Here is a 19,916-nt window from a genome sequence, read left to right on the forward strand (position 1 = left end):
GCAGATGAACCTCAGGATTAAAGGGTGGGCTCAGTTCAGCGCACGCTGTGTCTCACCTAAAAAATCCACTGCGCAGGCTCGAAGGGTCAATGACCTTTCCCAAAATCTTCGCTCGCGAAGACTGGCCATTAAATAAAAAAATATAAAAAAAATAATAATAAAAAAAAATAATAAAAAAAATTTAAAAAAAAAATAAATAAGTTAGAGAACATGATTACAAAGAGCTATAAAGAGATCAATGAAAGCAAAATGCCAGCAAACCCTTTTTAATCTACACACCCCAGAATCAAACTTAGAATTGCTTTCTCTCTCTCAGGTGGAAGGAGGGAAGAATCTCATCTCCCCACCCTAGATCTGTCCAGCTGATGGAGACACCACTCTTAGAGATTATGTCCTTTTCCTATTCCTTCTTTGGGGATCTCCAAGGTCCCCCTATTCCTCTGCTCCCAGAGGACTTAATATCTTTTCTCAGTTAGGAGGATGTCTTGGCCTTTCAATTCTCCTTCCTCTGACCATGAAACACAAATATCCCTTGGTATTATTGGTGCCATTGTCTGCTGCCACAACAGCAGCAAAAATACCAACTAAAGATTTCAACACACTTTTAGCACGTCCTAAAAGGATATTCTGCCTGTTCTGGGGCACAGTTCTTCTGCCTGCTTAATTGGTTAGTGTTCAAACCCCAGAATGAAGCTTCTTTATGCTTTATATTCCCTATCAAGATAAAACCTGCAATCCCATGGCTGAGATGAAAGCACTCAGCCCTTTACAGCTTCTCTTTTGAGATGAGACACAATGGCAGCCAAATCTCTGCATGTTGGTAACGGGTTAGGGACCAACTGCCCCCAACCCTGGCTTTGAGGGGTACTCTAGCTTAATCCAGTATCCTGGGCTGCTCAGCACAGGGGCTTTGTTCTGGGTCACTGTTTAATAACAACTGCTGGACATGTGATGAGGCTAAAACCTACAGGAGGTTCCAAGGGCAGCTGTGGGTTGATTGAAGAACTGCCCGAGGAGTCCTGGTGCCAAACCACACATCCCCAGTTATCCACCACTCACTGTGGAGCACAACATTAACATGTGCTTAACAGGGAAGACAGAGATTTAAAAAAAAATAAGTTAATAAAAGGGCGAGGAAAAAAGAGACTTGTTAAGGTCATTGAGTCCAACCTCTGCCTATGAAGAATTGCTCCCTGGGAGACATTCATTTCGCACAGCCGAGTTTCAGAAGTCCCAAGAGGTGGCTTTCAAGCCTCTATTCCACTACCTGATAGATCTCACTGTCAGAACATTCCTGCCATGTAATCAATATGCTTTATTCCCCCCCTTTCTTAATTAATTTCTGGATTTGAAAGACAGAAGGGAGACCCTTTAGATCTCTTGGTTTGATGCCCACAATAAACATCCGAGGCCCTGACTACTACTGAGGTGTCAATTGCCACAACATGTCTTCTTAATTTCTTCTGCATTTCCTCATACAAATCACCCCATTCCTCTGGCTATGGTCACCCTGGGTCCTGGCCCAGTGCATCTTCTTGTTACAACCAAAACTAACTCCACTCTCTCCTCTTGCCCCATTCAAAGAGCTCCACCAACCCACGTCTCTCATCCTTTTCAACCAGCCTCATTTCTAGCCTCTAATTTAAATCCTCATCCTTAAAAGCCCACTTTTACCAGTGGAATCTGGTAATTGGTAGGTTCAGGACTTGCTAACAAAGATCCCAAGAGCTGCTACATCAAAAAGTCCTAAAGCCATACTTGTTATCCCCCGAGTACGCTGACACAACCAGGCCAATCAGGCTCAACTTTTACCCTGATGGATCTTATCAGTTCAACTCCTTTTAAAGGTGCCTTCCTTACCCCCACCCCAACATCAAACATAAAATCACAGGTACTGGCTTACTGCAAAATTTATATATGGTACCTGCCCTAATATCACCTGTGAGGAATGTTCAGTTACTTTCTCACTTGCCTCAAGCTTCCCACCAGTCTCCCCATCTTTCACAGGAGCGCAATTCAATTCCACAGACATTAACCACGTGTTCTGCAAATTTAACCTGAGCTGAACAGAACCCACGGCTGTATTTGCCTTCATCAGCTGTGCTTCAGCATGAGCATAAAGAGAAGGGGGGAGCTTTCAGGATCATAGAATCATTTCAGTTAGAAAAGCCCTCTAAGATCAAGTCCAACCAGATCAAGTCCCAGCACTGTCAAGCCTACCACTAAACCATGTCCCCAAGTGCTACATCTACACAGCTTTTGAATGCTTCCTGTGTTGGTGATCCTGTCCGTTATCTCTCCTTACCAAACTTTTAAAGACTCATGGATCAGTTTTTTCTCTTTGTTTTGGTTTTCCTTGAAGGCCATGTGGTTTTGCTAATTTTATTTCATTTTCTTAAATTTTTTAAGATTTAGGGATGAAACTCATATTTTAGCTCTATTCTGCACTGATTTTTCTACATCTCTCAAAAGACAACAGTTTCCATAAATGAGTCTAGGTTTGCACTCCCATTCCTTGTGCTCTGGATTGAGCACATCTCAACAAGAACATGGCCAGCCCTCGTCAATGATCAAACCGAAACCTTGCTGCGACCCTGCTCAACACCCATTCCTAAGGAAGACCCTGTGGGACAGGGTCTTATGGATGAATCCTGCTGAGCCCAGCAATTCCTCATCTCTTAGAAAACTGCCTGTTTGATGGGAAAGAAGTCAAGCACATTTCCTACCTGCAGAGCTTTGCCCTCTGGATCTGATCACGTGAGCGAGCTACAGGAACCAGTTGGGGATTCCCACGTGAACATCTCTAATCTTAAGCAGGCCAGACACAACATGACCCAGTGCTGAAACCCCAGGGCAGGCAGCTGCCACCTGACATCCCACAGTGCCAGAGAGGAGGTGTTTCTGCTTCATAGGACATAGTAACAGAAGAAATGCAGCTTAAACTCTTCATTTCACATCACTCAGTCGGGCGATAAGAGCCAGGAAATGTCACACGAGCATCCAACCTGGATGAGCCACCAAAGGGGCCCTGAGGCACCACAGACCTATCCCTCTCATTCCTTCATGGTTCGTGGTCCTGCATCCCTGAATTGGCTTTGCCACCTCTCCCATATGGATGAGACAGTAAAAGAAAGGTCTGAGCACTGGATGTGTGAGTGCCAAGTGGCAAAATTCCTCGGGCAAACAGCAGTGTGTAAACCATGAGGTGAGGCTGGACTAACTGCACTTAACACATCCACTCTTACCCTAAATGTAGTGGTGTGGGGGTGACTCTTTAAATGTTAAGTGGAATACTCTCTGGAAAGCATCTATATACAGATTCACCTGTGCCAGATGTAAATGTGCAAAGGTTGAATACAGCTGTCTCAGAGTGTTCAAATCGCCTGACAAACACAGATTTGAGCAGCCTGGAAAGAATTTTTTTTTTTTTTTTTAAGGCAAGAAAAAAAGATATTTTCTTGTAAATATTTAATTAACGTTTTTGCAACTCAGCTGGTGAGTCTGACAAGGCTGCAAAACCCAGGGCAGGGGAGAGAGGGATTATAACTCTGCCTTTGGTTAGTGAGGCAACACATCCTTTGCATCTGCTCCTCAAAAACACGAGGTGCGATCAGCATTCCCTTGCTGACATCTAGTGTCAGGAATAAGCATCGTGGTCCTGCCTGTGAGATGGTTTTCCCCAGGCTCCCACTCCCACCAACCACTCAGCGAATTTTGAACACAGTTATTAATGTTTTCACACTTTGGATCAATTTGATCACATTTTATTTTGCTATTCTCCCTGCAATAACTGGACTGCTGTGTTGTGCTCTGATAATTTTTTTTCAGCACTCCAGCACCACGTCTTTTTTTTTTTAAAATAACAAGCAGTTTTGTGAGTTGTGCCTGGATCTTGCTTAAAATGAAGAAAATTGAGCCCGTTTGACTTCTTGGTGTCTCCTTTTGAGTGCTTGTGCTTAGGTTTTAAAGCCCCAGGATTTTTTTCCTTACATTTTTGTTAGCATTCTTCATGGGTAGGGGTTGGAACTAGGTGATCTTTAATGTCCCTTCCAATCATTCTGTGATTCTATGAAAGAAACTGTTCAAAATGACATCAGCAAATATAGAATTTTGTAATAAGTGAGGCTGAAGAGAACATCTGTATGCCTTTTGTCACAACTCTTGTTCAAAAGAATGTTAAATTTCACATTGGACTGGTTTCTCAGCAACTAATTTAGTCAACTTCTGATTATTTTGGAGGATGGAGATTCCACATGCCTTTGAGCAAAACCCTGGAAACTCACCCTGAAGGACACTCTCAGTTGACACCTTTCTTCCATGTCCATAAAGGATAAGAGGTCATGGATCTTTGATGACTGATGATTTGATCACATGATCATTGGATCTCTGGATGGTCACAGAGCAGCAAATATTTCTGTAGACCTCCAGATGCTCTCCAAGCTTCAGAGGTGTGAAGAGGGCTGAAGTGTTGCACTTCCAAGGTTTGGAATCACAGATTCACAGAATCATTTAGGTTGGAAAAGACCTCCAAGATCACTGAGTCCAACCTGTGATTGATCCCCACCTTGTCAATGAGACAAGAGCACTGAGTGCCATGTCCAGGTGTTTCCTGGACATAGGATGGGGACTCCACCAAGAAGTCAAGCACCAAAGTGCTCCATGTTCAGCATTTGGGGAATGGTATATGTTTCATATAAGATTTAAGAGTCCTAAAATCCTGCCTTTTGCAGAGTTTAGGACTCTAATTCTGTGCTTCCAGTAGGAAAGGGAGGAAGTATGTCTTGTCCCAGAAAATGCCCATTTTGAAGAGCTTGCTCCAAAGCTGAGGCAGGGTTATTTCTCTCTTTGAGAAAGCTGGAGATCATGGATTCGTCCCATGCTGCCAGTCTCCAGTTAAGGAGGATGCTCCTATCTTTCTCTCAAGGAATTCAAATCCTCATCTCCAGGTTTCTAAAGGTAGGAACTTTTCACTCTTCCAGTCATTCACTGTTTTCCTCCCAGCCCTTTACCCCACTGAGGTTTTCCCACAATGTAGCCAAAACACAAAATGTGTGGAGCCATAGAACTGTAGAATCATTAAGGCTGGAAAAGGCCTTTAAGATCAAGTCCAACCACCAACCCAGCACCGTGTTCCCCACTAAACCATGTCCTCAAGTATCACAACTACATGTTTTTTGAACACTTCTAGGGATGATGACTCCACCACTTTCTTGGGCACTCTGTTCCAATGCTTGGAAACACTTTCTGTGAAAAAAACCTCCTAATATCTAATCTAAACCTCCCCTGGTGCACCTTGAGGCCATTTCCTCAGAAGAAAAGGCATTTAAGGGCATTCAATTAGCTACAATAGTCATGACATGATGGCCAAGAAATGCTTAGATACCCAACCCTACAGTCCACAGGCACATTTTATGTGAGAGAGCTTTCCCAAGGAATAACTGCCACAAGGAAACCTTGATGTTGTGTATATCTCATGCACACTCACAAAGCACACATCACCACGGGCACATGGTGGATCTAGTGCAGCGTCCATGGCCATTGACACAAAAACTCACCCTGACACCATCTATCTTCAGCCCAAGATCAAAAAACAGAAGTCATAGAATCATGGAATCATTAAGGTTGGAAAAGACCTCCAAGATCATCAAGTCCAAACTTCATCAACACTGTGTTGACTTCCCTCCTTTCTCCAAGGCTGCTGTCTGTTCTCCTGGGATGAGACACACTGGTACCCCCTTTTTTGGGCCAAGTTAGGGTTTTGGGGGATATATTTTTAACACAATGGCAGGTTTTGTGCTTTAACTGACCATGTAAGCGTGGGGCAAGGCAGCTCAGCTCAGTCACGGTCATCTTGGCCAAAGGTTCACAACTGGTGCCACAGACTGTGACCAAAGTCTTCCCGGGGGAAAACCCACTTCCATACAGGTAAACTGCTCCTCCACTCAAACCACCTTGGGAAAGGACAGAAAAGGGGATTTCAGACAGATCCTGACAGGCAGCTGCCAATAAAAGTAATTTTTTTAGTTCATATTTTTTGCTTTTATGACAAAAAAGACTGTCACTGCAGTCCCTCACACAACACCCTCCAGACTTACCCCAGTTGTGACTCACAGCTGTCACTGTCAGCTGAGAGGTGAACGTCAGGTTGGAGGAAGCCCAGCCCCTGGGGATATCCAGGCCTAGCACAGGATATTCACCTGCAGGGACCAGAGAAGCTGAGCACTGCAACATGGAGCCAGCGATGGTGACACCACTACAAGCAAAGTCTCCAATAAACACATGCAGGGTGTCCCTCTCTGTGACCCGTGACACTGTCATCGTTAGAAGGAGACCAGTTGCAACAAGTGAAAGGAAAGCTGGGGTGAACTCCTCACTGTAACTTATTGTTCCAAGGTAATAGAAATGTTCATCCACTTTCAGACTCAGAGCTCTGGTGCCGTTACCCGGAGGCACCGTGCACTGGAGAGCAGCACAGGTGACACTGAGGACGTGGCAGGGGTGGTGATCTATGAGAACAGAAGTTGTTCTCTGCCCTTTCAGTGCTGAGCCCACCAAGGTGAGCAGACCTCCCCCATTGGTGCTGAAGTTTTGTGGGTAGAACCGATCCACCCGAGGCAGGATGGGGAGGACCCTCGATGCCTCCCTAAAGCAAGCATTCCCACTTTTCCTGTTGGATATGGAAACGCTGTGCTCCCCTGGGGCAAGGCAGGCTGTCTGGCACTCGATGATGGTCTCGTTCCAGAAAGTCACCTTGCAGACAGTGTGGCTGTTCACACATACCAGGGGGCTGTCGCTTGGCCAGCCCAGCCTCTGTCCTTTGATTGTCACATAAGTGAGTGTCCCATTGGTCTTCCAGGTCACCAAATGTACCAGAGGGGTCCACTGCTCATGGAGGTGGAGTGTACATTCCCCAAGGCACACACTGTTGACCCCATTGACAGTCACTGTGACACTGAGAGCCCGGGATGCCTCAGCCAGCCCCTGAGAGCGCAAAGGATGTGAAGCTGGAAGGACAACACAAATAATGGAATTGTAATCAGACTTCTGGATCTCACAGGAATAATTACTCTCCAGGCTGACCTGTACCAAATTCCTCCTGGATTTTAAAGCAATGCCAGATATAGTGAGCAACATCCCACCGCAGACTGATCCTTTTGCTGGGAATATGGAGGTTATCCGTGGAGTTACTGTGAGGGCCTGCTGCCTTGCTGTCACATGGGCATATCCCAGCTGTCTGTGGACAACCTGGATGGGGAAAATCCCAGGTTCCAGGCTGTTCAGTGACAAAGAGCACTGATAAAACATTGCAGACTTGTTGCCACGTTGGAACTCAAGTTGACATTCACTGTGTCCAAGCTTAGCCACAGATCCAGTGATGTTTATCCCCTGGATGCTCAAGAGTAGGCCACTGTCTGTGGTTTCTGTTTCAACAACAGTAACAAGGGGAGTCAAAGCTCTTTGGTAGTTAAAGGTGGTGGTCCTTTTGGCCAAGAGAGCGTATTGAAGTGACCTGCTGCTGATGACAACATTTACTCTGACAGAGATGTCTTGTGAATCTTCATCAGAAAAATTAGCAGCTGGTGGGGTCAGGCACCAAATTATCTCTTCTTCCAAGTGAGTAACTGCACAGGTTTGATTGCTCATTGAAACAGAAACCAGGTCAGGATTTTGGCTAAAGCCCACCCCAGAGATTGTGAGCAGTGTTCCACCTAGGAGTAAAACAAAATGAGGAAGAAGGACGTTATTGGCAGGAAAGGAATTAATGACTGTCCGTGAACAACCACAAACCATGATCTTTAAGTTCCCTTCCAACCCAGACCATTCTATGACAAAGCTGATAAGCATGATTGTCTTAGCCAGGGTGAATGGAAGAAGAAATAAAGTTCTTTTTTATTTGGATAGGACAGTTAGAGACGATAAACAACTGTACATCAGGATAATGCTACGTGGACAAGAGGCTGAGGTAACAGGTAGCCAGGGACCCTTGTGGCAGTAAATGACAGTAAAGAGCCACTACAAATCTGGAGAAAGCTGCTGTGAAAGGACCCCAGAGAGTAAACTGAGACTGAACTCTTCATGGAATGGGACTGTCCATACAAGTAGATGAGAAGATGGTTTGGTCCTGCTGCCTACAGGGAAGCAGAACATAGGAATGACTACTTTCAAACTCAGGCAGAGTTCCAAATTTCATACAATCACAGAATGGTTTGGGATGGAAGGACCCTAAAGCTCATCTCATTCCAACCCCCTGCCATGGGCATGGACACCTTCCACTATCCCAGGTTGCTCCAAGCCCTGTTCAACCTGACCTTGAACACTCCCAGGGATGGGGCAGCCACAGCTTCTCTGGGCAACCTGTGCCAGGGCCTCACCACCTTCACAGTAAAGAGCCCATCTGAAGCCTCTCTCCCTCTTCCTTTCATTATTGGTACTTCCACTGCTTTGCCTTGCTTCAACCTCTTTATCCATTAAACCCATGCCCTTCCTTTTCCCATGATCCGCCTGCAAAATATTGGTTTATGATGGGATTCTTTCTGAGTGAGCTCAGATCCTTAATCCAGATGCCCACGCTAGTGTTAGAGACAACAAAAGACTAGAGGTAAAGGGGGGAGGACTGGTGCTTTTTGCAGCAATGAGATTCTAATTCAGCTTAAGCCATTCATAAAGGCACAACCAAAAAGTTAATCAGTTCTTATTTAATTTTCAATTTACCATTAAATATGAAAAGAAGGGTACAGCTTCTATTATTTTTTTTAGTAGGTCTTAATCTTCAAAACTTGTAGGATTTGCTCTCCAAGCTCTATCCATTCTCTCATCTTTCAAGGCTTGAGCACTTCACAAAGTATTGAACTAATCACGTAGCAAAAAGCCTCTGAATTTTTGTGTCTTTAAATGTGTTGTGAGCCTGGGAGAGCAATCTGTGGAGGACCTGAGGTTGTAGCATAAGAATTTCTCTGTCTTCTATAAAAGCATTTATAAAGGCTCATGTAAAATTCACTACAGGGATTCAACTCTCCCCCACCACCAGCCAAATGACAAAATAAATCAACCACCCCAAATCTGCTTTTTGAGATTTAAAGTAAAACTTTTTTTTTTAATTCAGTGATGTTTTGCTCTCAAACACACTTAAATTATTTCCAGTGTCTAAAAGCTTGGAACAGGATTAATAAATATTTCACTTTTGATTAAAATTAACATTTAAAAAGGGCTTTTTTTTTTTTCAACTCAACAAAAATGAACATCCCCTTTGGGATCACTTGAAATTATTGTTTGCTTCAAACCACAATTTTACCCTGCTTCCCACCTAACTTTCACATGGAAAACCTTGAAAGATGAGGGCGAAATGACTGAAGGAAACAGCACAGATGAGCCAGGTGTGGGCGTGCTTTGTTTTCCCAATGGGAACATGCAAGGATACATGAGCAAACACTTGGGGAAACCAGATTCAAAACACAGGGAGCCCTGAGCCAACCAACCAGATGGAGGGATGCTCACTACAATCCCACATTTCCAGACTGCTGCTGTCTGCCTGTTGATGTCTGCATAATAAAGGGTCACAGATTCAAAGCACCCTCATTTAAACTGATGTGAAACGGGATGCACTTTCCATTCCTGCAGGAAAACTGTGCCCTTGATCCCTTTAACCTCCATAAGTGGCTGCAGATGTATCAACACTGTTTACCCAGAAAGGAGCCGCAACACGGCTCCACGCTGAAGATCTCAGAGAGGTACTGGATTAACAGCTCAGTCCTGCAAAACACAAGAAACATAGAAAGGATTTGGGGGGTGTTTTTATATTTTTCTCTCCTGCTACACTGCTATCCTTTCTAACAGCTCTTTCTAGCTTGGAAAGTCAAACACTCACCTGTCACATCACCTTGGTTTAATGCCACAAGCGACAAGACCACCCCACACTCCAAATTTTTTCATGTGGTTTAAAATCATAGAATGATTTAGGTTGGAAGGGACCTTAAAGATCATGTCATTCCAACCCTCCTGCTGTGGGCAAAAACACATTTGAGCTACATCTGTCACAAACACTCTCTTATCAATTGGCAACCTGTGGGTCAAATTTAGTCCACGAGGTGCAAGTGAATTGCCCATCAAAAGAAAAACCCGTCAGGAATGAGGGGTTTTTTTGGCAATCTGATCCCACTGTAGCTACACCCCCAGCAGGAGATGCAAGTGCATTGAAGAGACATCCCTGTTGCCTTCTCTCCTCACTTCCTCCCACCAGACAGTAGAGTAACTAACTGAAACAAGAGGAAGCCCAGATATGAGCTCCTGAAGACACTCAAATAAAGGTGCAGCTCTCTTTCTGCTCACCATCCTCCTTTCAAAAACACCCCCTTCCCTAAAAAGATCCATTAGAGAAGGGGACCTTCCCAATCCTGCAATCCAACCCTACAGAGATCAGACTTGTCTCCTGGGATGATCCATCTCTCTCCACTCTATCCCTGGAGAATAAATGAGGGTGCTGCTAAGAGACTCCAGCACCAGGTGGGATGAATCCCTGTGTGTCATCACACCAACCACGAATTTTCTCCTGAAGTTCACTAATGCTACAAGCATCTTAGGTTGGTTTAGGAACAATAAAACCAGCTAATTTCTCCCAACATCATTGTTGCAGGATCATTCCTGGCAGCTGCCATGGATGAGGATTAAAACTGTGCTGCTTGTGAATGCATTCTTACATCCCCATTTCAGGTCGGCTTTCCCCCCACATTTTAATTCAGTTATATTACATTTATCTAGGCATGAACTTGAAGTGTCACCTTAAAAGATGGAAATAGCATCATTTAAAAATTCTCCAAACAAAGCATTTTTTTATTGTTCAAACTAGCTTTTGTTTTTCTGATGAAAAGTGTTTCTTTTCTTCTGCTGTTTTCCTACAGCAGGATTTATCTGCATTTGACCTGAATCCATGAATACCTTTGATTGCCTGAATATGCATTTTTCATCAAATCAACTGTTTTTTTCTAAAATGTTTCTCTCCTGCCTCCTACTGATCCAAGGGGAGTTAATTGAGTAGCATTAGCAGTTTGCTGACTTGGGTTCCACAGATCAATAAATGCCTTGATAATTATTCATAATTTTATACCACACTGCAGAATTCACCGTTAGGTGTTTGTGAAAAACTCTTGCCTTCCTTTTCAGATTAACCCTAAAACACCAAATAAGATGGAGAATGAAGTTTATAAGGAAAATACTCACCTGTTTGAAGCAATAGTGATACCATTGATGGTGACAGAAATATTGTGCCACCCTGCAGCCAGGGCTGGAAGTGTCACATTAACACCATGGTCTGTCTGCTCCTGGATCTGTGGCCACGAGTCTCCAATTTGGACCTTGACATCCAAACCTCGGTAGGTGGCAAACTGAGATAACCCAATCTCAAGCTCCTCCCCTCCTGCAGAGGAAAGAATGGATGAAACTATTTCAGTTTTTCTGGCAATGGTTATTTTGGCACATGTGACCATTGCCTGGGGAAGAGCACAGAGTCCCATCATGCCAGGACAGGTCCAGTCATGTCCATCAGCCCAAGACCAAAAAGTTGAAGACTCTGATGGTTCTGTATCCTACTGAATCCCTCATGGGTAAGGTCACCAGGTATCAGAGTTGTCTTGAGATCCCAGCCCAGTGAACTTGGCTATGACCCTCTACACTCACTCTCATCCTCCATATTCAGGATAGATCTATGGCCCTTTGTCATAAATCTCTATCCTATAAATATCTGAACTGCATAAAAGCCAAATCCTGTCTTTTTAAAACTGACATAAACTGCAGCTGAAGAGTTCTGGGTTTCTTCCCAAATCCTTGACGAATTATCTGGATCACATTTTTAAGCCCTATGGAGATGATCTAACTTTAACAGGAGCCTCCCACAGTAAAATGAAAATTTCTTGGGTACCTAAAGTCAGATGGTCACATATGTGCCTGCTGGGGTTTAACCCCCGCCAGCAACTCAGCCTCTCATAATTGTTCACTCCCTCGCCCAGAGTGGGATGGAGGAGAGAACTGGAAGAGTAAAAGGGAGAAGGCTCATAGGTAAATACAGTTTTATATGAAAAGCAAAAGCCATGTTTGCAAAGCAAAACAAGGAATTCATTCATCAACCACTTCCCATGGGCAGGCAGGTGTTCAGCCATCCTCAGGAAAGCAGGAATCCAGCACACATAACCATTACTTGGGAAGTCAAACACCAACACCCTGAACATCCCCCTCTTCCTTCTTCTTTCCCCAGGTGTTATTGCTGAGCATGATGTCATATGGTCTGGAATATTCCTTGGGTGAGCTGGGGGCAGGTGTCCTGTCTGTGTTCCCTTCCCAATTCCTTTTGCACCCCAGCTCACTCACTGATGGGGTGGGATGTGGAGCAGAAAAGGCCTAGACTTTGTATTAAGCCCTTATCAGCAATGATGAAACATCCCTGTGTAAACAACACCATTTTCAGCACAAAGCCAAACCCATATTCACATACTAGCTACTATGAAGTAAAAAAACAGCTCAGCTTCAAAGCACCTTGTTTTCAGGAAACATGGCTCTCTCTCTCGCAGTTAAACCCTGTTTTGAGCCATACTATATTCAGATGAAAGGGGATACTTTACTTATCTGTGCACAGTGCAGTAATAGAAAAGAACAAGGGCAGTGGAGAAGGGAATTTCATAACCTGAATTCCTCCTGAAATAGGTTTAAAAAATGTGGGTGTTATCCATCAGTCCTAACAGAACCATTTTCACTGATAGCTGTATCTGTGGTCAGTGGAGAGAAACAGAGCCTTTATGGCATTATTCACTTTGTTGTAAATAAGACACACGAAAAGAGCTGTGGTGAATCCCACCAAAGAACCCTCATTTCTCTTCACTGACTATGCAAGACATCTAAACAACAGGCACAGAGATGTGTTTTGGAGTCGAATCTCACCCTCCTGTCTCCCCTGAAGGGATGAAGAAGGGAGGACAGAGCTTCCTGATGAAGAGGGAGAGCCTGTACGAAGCTCCCTTCATCTACCTGCTCTTCTAAGCAGATCTTGAAGCCAGTACTTTTCAATTCTGCTTGCACAAAGAGTCAAATAAAGTTTTAAAGCCTGCAAAGTTGAGTATGTTAATAGCGTGAACTCTTTTTACTCCTGGTCAATTGTCAGCTTAATCCCAGATGCCTGGAAGGCATTGGACTAATTTATTTATTCTTTTTATTCTATGGAAGGAAAATTATATTAAAAGACAAAGCCATGGAGGTTCTGAATAGGAGATTGAACTCAGTCCCAGCACTGCTCATGAGGCTCTATAACATTAAGGAATTCCTTGCACCTGGAATGCCCGCAGCGAGAAAAACCTCCCCTTGGTGCTGTGGCATTGGAATAATATTCAAGTGACAAAGGACATTTTCTCTTATTTATGCATCCTGGAGTAATAGAAAATGACAAGGGCATTTGGGGAAAGGAACTGAAACACTGGGATTGCACAAGAAGTTTTGGCACTGGTAGTCACCTAACTCCACAAATCTCCACCGAGTCCAACCAAACTTGAGAGCTGGGGGGGGCTTTAAGGTGTGCACTGGAGAGGTTGCAAAAAGAGAAGAAAAAAAAGCAGGTTATTATATCCTTGGAGGAATGGGAGTGGGAAACAGGAATATTTCTGTCTTTCTCCCATCTTCCTTCCTCTTTCTCTCAGATACTGAGAAATTGGTGTCTGGTTGCCACATAGAAATGTACTAAACTTCTTCCAAAAAGACTCGTCTGTAAGTGGACAACATTTGGCATTAATGCTTTCTATTCCTAACACCCAGACAAAATCTTGGGGGGAAGAAAAAGGAGGGAAATGAGCAAAAAAAGTTCAACTCCGAATAGAAACTTTCAAAAGACAAGAATGATCAACACTCTATGACATCTATTTGGGATTTTGTTCCCACAAAGTCCATGAAGACTATGCTCATATTCTAAAGCAACAGTTTGCAAGGTCAAACTGGAAGGAACAGTTTGGATTGGAAATGAGGACTAGAAAGACACACATTGCCTTTCTTCTGCTTTCAGCAGCCTAAAATACATGTGATGCTTCTTACGGTCAACCCTTTGGGATCCTGGACACAGACACTCTGTAGGGTTCCTTTATCTTGTCATGGCTGAACCTATTACCAAGGATGAGTGGGTGGGCAAATTTCAGAGCAGAGTCAGAGAAACATGATGCAAAAGGAACACTGTAACACATCTAACATCCTGTGGACATCACCCATACTGACCAAGGACAAGCAACTCATTCCCTCACGTCTGTTGGAGTAAAACCAATCAAACAAAAAAAACCAGTGTGTCAGATCAAACTTCATAGACCTATATTCCCTCTGCCCCACCACCATCAACAATAACAACACTTCTCCAGATGGTTCTTAATATAAATCTTCAGCCTTTTCACCTGCTATGCCACTTCTGTTCCTGCTCAGGGACACAACAGTAGGGTTTAAGGAAGGATCATATCGGAACAAGTTGGTTACTGTTGTTGACTGGTACCCAGAAATTAATGTCACGTGGGCAGCAGCATCTTCTGTCCCCTAGAAAGAGAAATGAAGAAAATGTCAGGTATAAGAATGTACTAATTTAAAAAAATATATAAAAATTACTATTTTCCTGCATCTCCCATACTTAACAAGTCAGGCACATAGCACTGATGAAATTTATATCCACCCAGACTCTACTTAAATGTGTACATTTATACAGACTTTAAAGAAACATCTATGGAGAGTTAGAAACCTTGAAACAATCCCAGACTATGTAGATTGGGATTTGCTATATCCATATTAGTAAATTAAACTAATAAATAAAATCCCGGACCGTGCAGTTTTTAATTTGCAAGATCCTTACTAAATTAAAGAGTTGTTTGTTGTTTCACTGGTTTTCATAAATCACCTATTAATCTATTTTTAATTAAGCTGGTCTATTCTGTAGATGGAGTGCACAGTAAATTGTCCCACAGCCAAGACTTGGCTTGTGGGCTACAGTTTGCCCTTTCCCTACTGTAGCTCGGGCCAGGAAGACATAGAAAGCCTGTAAGTTCTTGACTGTTCCCCAAAAAATGTGGTTTCTTACCCGAGAAGGAACTTTACATTCAATTCTGGTTGAATTTCTGCCATCCTCCAAAACTGGGCAAGGCTGAGATCCAAACAACACCACGTTTACCCCTTCCAGATTGGTCCCCCTGAGAGCCACTCTCAGTCCTCCTGAAAAACACAATTATTCCATTACATCCGATACATAGAATACTTTTATATGCAAAGGATTCTTTGTTTATAGATGACTACAAAAGCACATTCTCTCAGTTGATCTGATGATGATCTGCTCCATCTTTCTGTGCCTGGTTTCCTCTCTTTCACTAGAGATCCTTCTTGCCTATTATTTGGATTTTTCTCCTGGATACAGGAGGGCTGAGTTTGTTTCTAGAGTTATTTTTTAATGACATACTTATTTAAACCAGCAGGCTCTGGCCTGTGATCTCTCTCTTAGACAGATCCCCAGCCCAAGAATGAAACAGGGAAGGAAGGAAGAAGCACTAAGAATGGAAAATGAGCTTAACACAGCAGGTGCTTTCACAGTTCAAACAGCTGCCAGGCACCCTGCTGTCCAAAAAGCCTGTGGCCTGTGTCTAGGAAACTTAGGTTAGAAAGGGGACTTGGCAGAACTTGAGACTTAGAGCTGTGAGGAAAGTCACGGAGGGCTTGATTCCGTGAAGTACTAAAGCAAACTCAGCTCTCCCTCGTGCCAGAGCTGAGTCTCTTCTATCACATGCAGGATCATCCCCCATACAAGTCAGACTTGTGCTTGATCTTTCTTCAACATCCTATTCCACTGTAAATAGTAGAGGCACCCCTTTGCTTTTCCAAGCAATCAGAAGATTCAGGGATACTTCAAAGAGAAACAGGAAAGGGAGCATGAGTAGACATTAATGAAAATTCTAATATAGACTTTGTTCTTTTACATGGTTCAGAGACAAATTTAAAAATAAAAGGAATTTTGCCTGAAACTTACAGCTGTTTGCTCTAGTCCTCAACACTGGAGAGTTTTAGAACTGTGGCTGGACAGACTGCTTAGACAGGAATTTTATTAATGCAGTGCTTATTTGTATTTATTAGTATGGCTATGTTGCAAACCAAGTGAGCTTTTACGATTCTTTCCACATGTGATGTAAGCAATCTTCTACGCTAAAATAATTGTGTATTGATGGCAAAGTCCCTTGTACACTTTCCCCAAAGTATTTTTTCCTGTTAATTCTTTAAACCATCAGAGAATTATAGAAGTTTAATCTTCTAGATTTTCTCTGGTTGGCAGCAAAACCAGGCAAACATCAGCAATCGGATACGTTAACAGTAAGCTCCTGCTATCCACTGGAACATGAGAGTATCTTTAGAAAGGCATTCCATGCTTTTAGTATTAGGTCATGGGGATCTCCCAGCATGGCACTACTGACACCGGGGATATTTTGACACGAGGGAGCTGATGCAGCAAAGTACAAGCTGCTTCTTGCCTTCCCGTTCTGTAACATGAAATTTGCAGAGTCAGAAGGAGCAAGAAGTGAAAACTGAAGCCACTTGTCTAATGAGAGACTTGTCAGACAAGGAGCTTCAGATTGAGAGTGCAAAATCCATGTGTGTTGTGTAAAGACTGATGCTCTTGTTTTGATATTTACATTATACCCATGTGCAGTGAAATACTGCCTATGTGCACTTTATGATGAGATTGAAGAGAAGTATTTTAAATGGAAGAAATTAAAAACACAGATGGAAGCTGTAATTCTTTCCAATTATAAACATTCCAGGCACATGTAATGTAAGATAACATTATACTTGCTTTCTTTTTAATGAGTGACAGATCACTGTAATTGGGAGTAGAACTGGATTACCAGCAAAGGAAATGGGAAGCAAGGCCCAAGCACTAAAGTTTGCCGTTCCTGGAATTATTTTAGAGTTTTTTGGAGATGCTTGATTTCTGTGGTCTTGGGTTTTCTATGAATCAAAAGTGAGTCTTAACCTTAGTGTATTATGTGACCCTCTCATTAGGGGAAAAAAATGTAATAAGAGGGTTACAATAGCTTCCTTCCTATGCCACCCCCAAAAAAAAACAAAGAAAAGAAAGAGGTGGACATAACTTGTAGTTTAGGAACACTACTTCATTCCAAGTCCATCCCATGGTTCATCCATGGAGAGGTTTAAAGACCATCATTCCCTTTCTCTGCCTGCTCCAAGATGGCCAAGCATGGTTCAGTTCCCCAAGCCATGTGGCTTCCTGCTGTACCTAGGCCAGCATTCCTGCTCTTAGGGGTGTTTGTTATCATAATCTCAAATCATCACAATTACGAAATGCCAAGATTTTCAGAAAAAAAAAATCTGGGTAACCTTTATTGTCAGAGTAGATGTTGTTTGTAGATACATTCCTTAATTCTTGAAAAGAAGTGATAAGCTGAGATTGCCCTTACTGCACAGCCCAGGTGTGGCAAGAGTGTTTTCCACATTTCTCATTGGGCTGAGGAGACCCTTCCCTCTCCCAAAAAAGGGGAAAGGTTGGTTATTTGCAGCATTTGTTATGGCTTAGATACAGTTGTCTGGGCACCTTGCTTGAACTTCCATCTGTCTCACATACAGGGCACATGAGAGAGTTGTATGGTCCCTTGTCCCCAGAGTCCTGTGGAAAATCTTCCCATCTCTTGTCTTCAAGTATGGACTATATCACCCTTTATTTCCTTTTCTGTTTCAAGGACAGGAGAGGTAAGGAGAATGGAAGGAGACTCAGTTTAGCTTGAGCTTTTCTAGGTTTCTCAGTTTTGTATCTAAACACAGATGTGTTTTCCATTTTATTATTTTATTTCCAGTGTATGAATTCGCTCCAATGGAACTGGGATGAATTAAAGTACAGCCATTTCACAGTTATAGAATTAAGGGATCATTTAGGTTGGAAAAGACCTCTTAAGATCGAATCCAACCATTAACTCAGTTAACTGTTAACTGCTGTTAACTCAGCACTGCCAAGCTCACCACTTAACCATGTCCCTAAGTTACACATCTACATGCCTTCCAAATCACCATCCAGGGATGGTGACTCCATCACTACCCTGGGCAGGCTGTTACAATGGTTGACAATCCTTTCAGTGCAGAAATTTTTCCTAATACTTGATCTGATTAGGCCAGATTAATTCAAATACTGCAAAGCTACATGTCAAATGGATGTGGAAGGATGAATATGAAACACTAACACCCACATGATTTGCTGGAATGAATATACGTGCACTTGAAATTACAATTCCCAAGCAAAACTAGTTGGGAAACTGGTTGCCTCCACAAAGAACAAAGGGAAGTCTGTCACTCCTTAAGTAACTTTCCCCACGCAGTGTGTACAGCCATAATATGTCTTTTTCATCACAGAATATGCTGACTTGGTTGGAACCCACAAGGTTCATTGAGTCTAAATCTTAGCCCTGCACAGGACCATCCCCAGGAGTCACACCATGTGCCTGAGAGTATCATCCAAAAGCTTCTTGTGCTCTGGCAGCCTTGGTGAAGACCTTGGCAGTGAAAATACAGAAGAACCAAACACGTCATGGAAAAGAAGTGGCAGAAAGCAGATGGTCCCTTAGAGCTGCTCTGGCGTTCAAACCTACCAATCTCTGAAGTCGTAGGAGGTTCGATGGCGATCAGCTTTGGCTCCACTCTCAAGAAGATCCCTTCTCCTGTGCTGCCATTGAGTGCAAATCCATAAGGCCTCACCAGTAGTGCCAGCTGGTAGATTCCCACTGGCAGCCTCTCCACCTGGCAAACCACTTCAGTTTCATTCAACATCGTGACATGGCAGGTCGTGCTGTTCACCTCCACCTGCAGTGCTGGTTTCTCCTCAGTGAAGCCATCTCCCCTGACAACCACTGTGGCCAGGGGCCCATCATCTGAAGGGACACAATCAACAAGATGAGTCATGAATTTTGGTGTAGCAATGCCCTGGATTTACTTTCAAACAACAGTTAAAAGTTTTTTACCAGCTTCATCAGGACATCCTAAAAACTGCACCGCTGGTGTTGTCTCATTGCCCACATAATGCCAATTCCTGCCTGTCCCTGTCCAGCTATTACATTTTTTCCTTAAATTTTTGCTAAAAATTACTTGAGCCAAGAGCTATTTTTGCTTTAAGCACCAAATCTGCCACCGTTTGTCTCCCCTTCATGTCTTTACCATAGAATTGCAGAACAATTAAGGTTGTAAAAGACCTCTCAGGTCATTGAGTCCAACTGTTAATTCAGCACCTCTGAGTTCACCACTGAACCATGTGAACACTTTCAGGGAGGGTGCCTCTACCACTCCCCTGGGCAGGCTGTTCCAGTGCTTGATCAACCTTTCAATGAAGACATTTTTCCTGATATACAATCTAAACCTCTTCTAATGCAACTTGAGACCATCTCCTCTTATCCTGTTGCTTATTAATTGGAAGAAGAGACTGACCCACGCCTGGCTTCAACCTCCTGTCAGGGAGTTGCAGAGAGCCGTAGGTCTCCCTTGACCCTTCTTTTCTCCAGGCTGAACACCCCTGGATCCCTGACCTGCTCCTCATCAAACTTGTTCTCCAGACCCTTCCCCAGCTCCATTGCCCTACTCTGGTGATATGGTTTGAAGCTGGCTCCCTGCCAAGTCTCCAAACCTTACCACAAGAAGTCACCACCCCCACCCCCCCAACCTCAGGGAGAAGAGGGAGAAAAAAAATCAACCAAGAAAACCTGAAACGAGAGAGAGACAGCTAAAGTAATATATATATATATATATTTACACTTATGTTACAGTCATATACAATTGAAATATATATACAATTTCACAAGGGAATGGGAAGGGGGAAGGGAAAAGGAACAAAACCAAAATAAAATATATATATATATCCCGATTAGTAGCCCAATATC

General features: G+C 43.3%; 1 protein-coding gene across 12 annotated transcripts in view; it reads right to left on the reverse strand.

Moving 5' to 3' along the window:
- Positions 1 to 19,916, reverse strand: part of PKHD1 (polycystic kidney and hepatic disease 1 (autosomal recessive)) — a 275,429-nt gene that overhangs the window by 220,533 nt on the left and 34,980 nt on the right. For all 12 annotated transcript variants that reach the window (XR_001874451.1, XR_001874452.1, XR_001874453.1 and 9 more), the window contains 7 exons: positions 18,639 to 18,917; positions 15,080 to 15,210; positions 14,409 to 14,544; positions 11,215 to 11,410; positions 9,683 to 9,750; positions 6,096 to 7,709; positions 5,808 to 5,951 (listed from right to left, as the gene is read on the reverse strand). Coding sequence is in view for 9 of the 12 variants with exons in the window: in XM_017813106.1 (XP_017668595.1) it covers positions 5,808 to 5,951; positions 6,096 to 7,709; positions 9,683 to 9,750; positions 11,215 to 11,410; positions 14,409 to 14,544; positions 15,080 to 15,210; positions 18,639 to 18,917 (2,568 nt within the window). In the remaining 3 variants the exon portion in view is untranslated. The remainder of the gene's footprint in view (positions 1 to 5,807; positions 5,952 to 6,095; positions 7,710 to 9,682; positions 9,751 to 11,214; positions 11,411 to 14,408; positions 14,545 to 15,079; positions 15,211 to 18,638; positions 18,918 to 19,916) is intronic.

The sequence above is a fragment of the Lepidothrix coronata genome, unplaced genomic scaffold, assembly GCF_001604755.1.
Source record: "Lepidothrix coronata isolate B3197 unplaced genomic scaffold, Lepidothrix_coronata-1.0 Scaffold39, whole genome shotgun sequence".
Classification (NCBI taxonomy): Eukaryota; Metazoa; Chordata; class Aves; order Passeriformes; family Pipridae; genus Lepidothrix; species Lepidothrix coronata.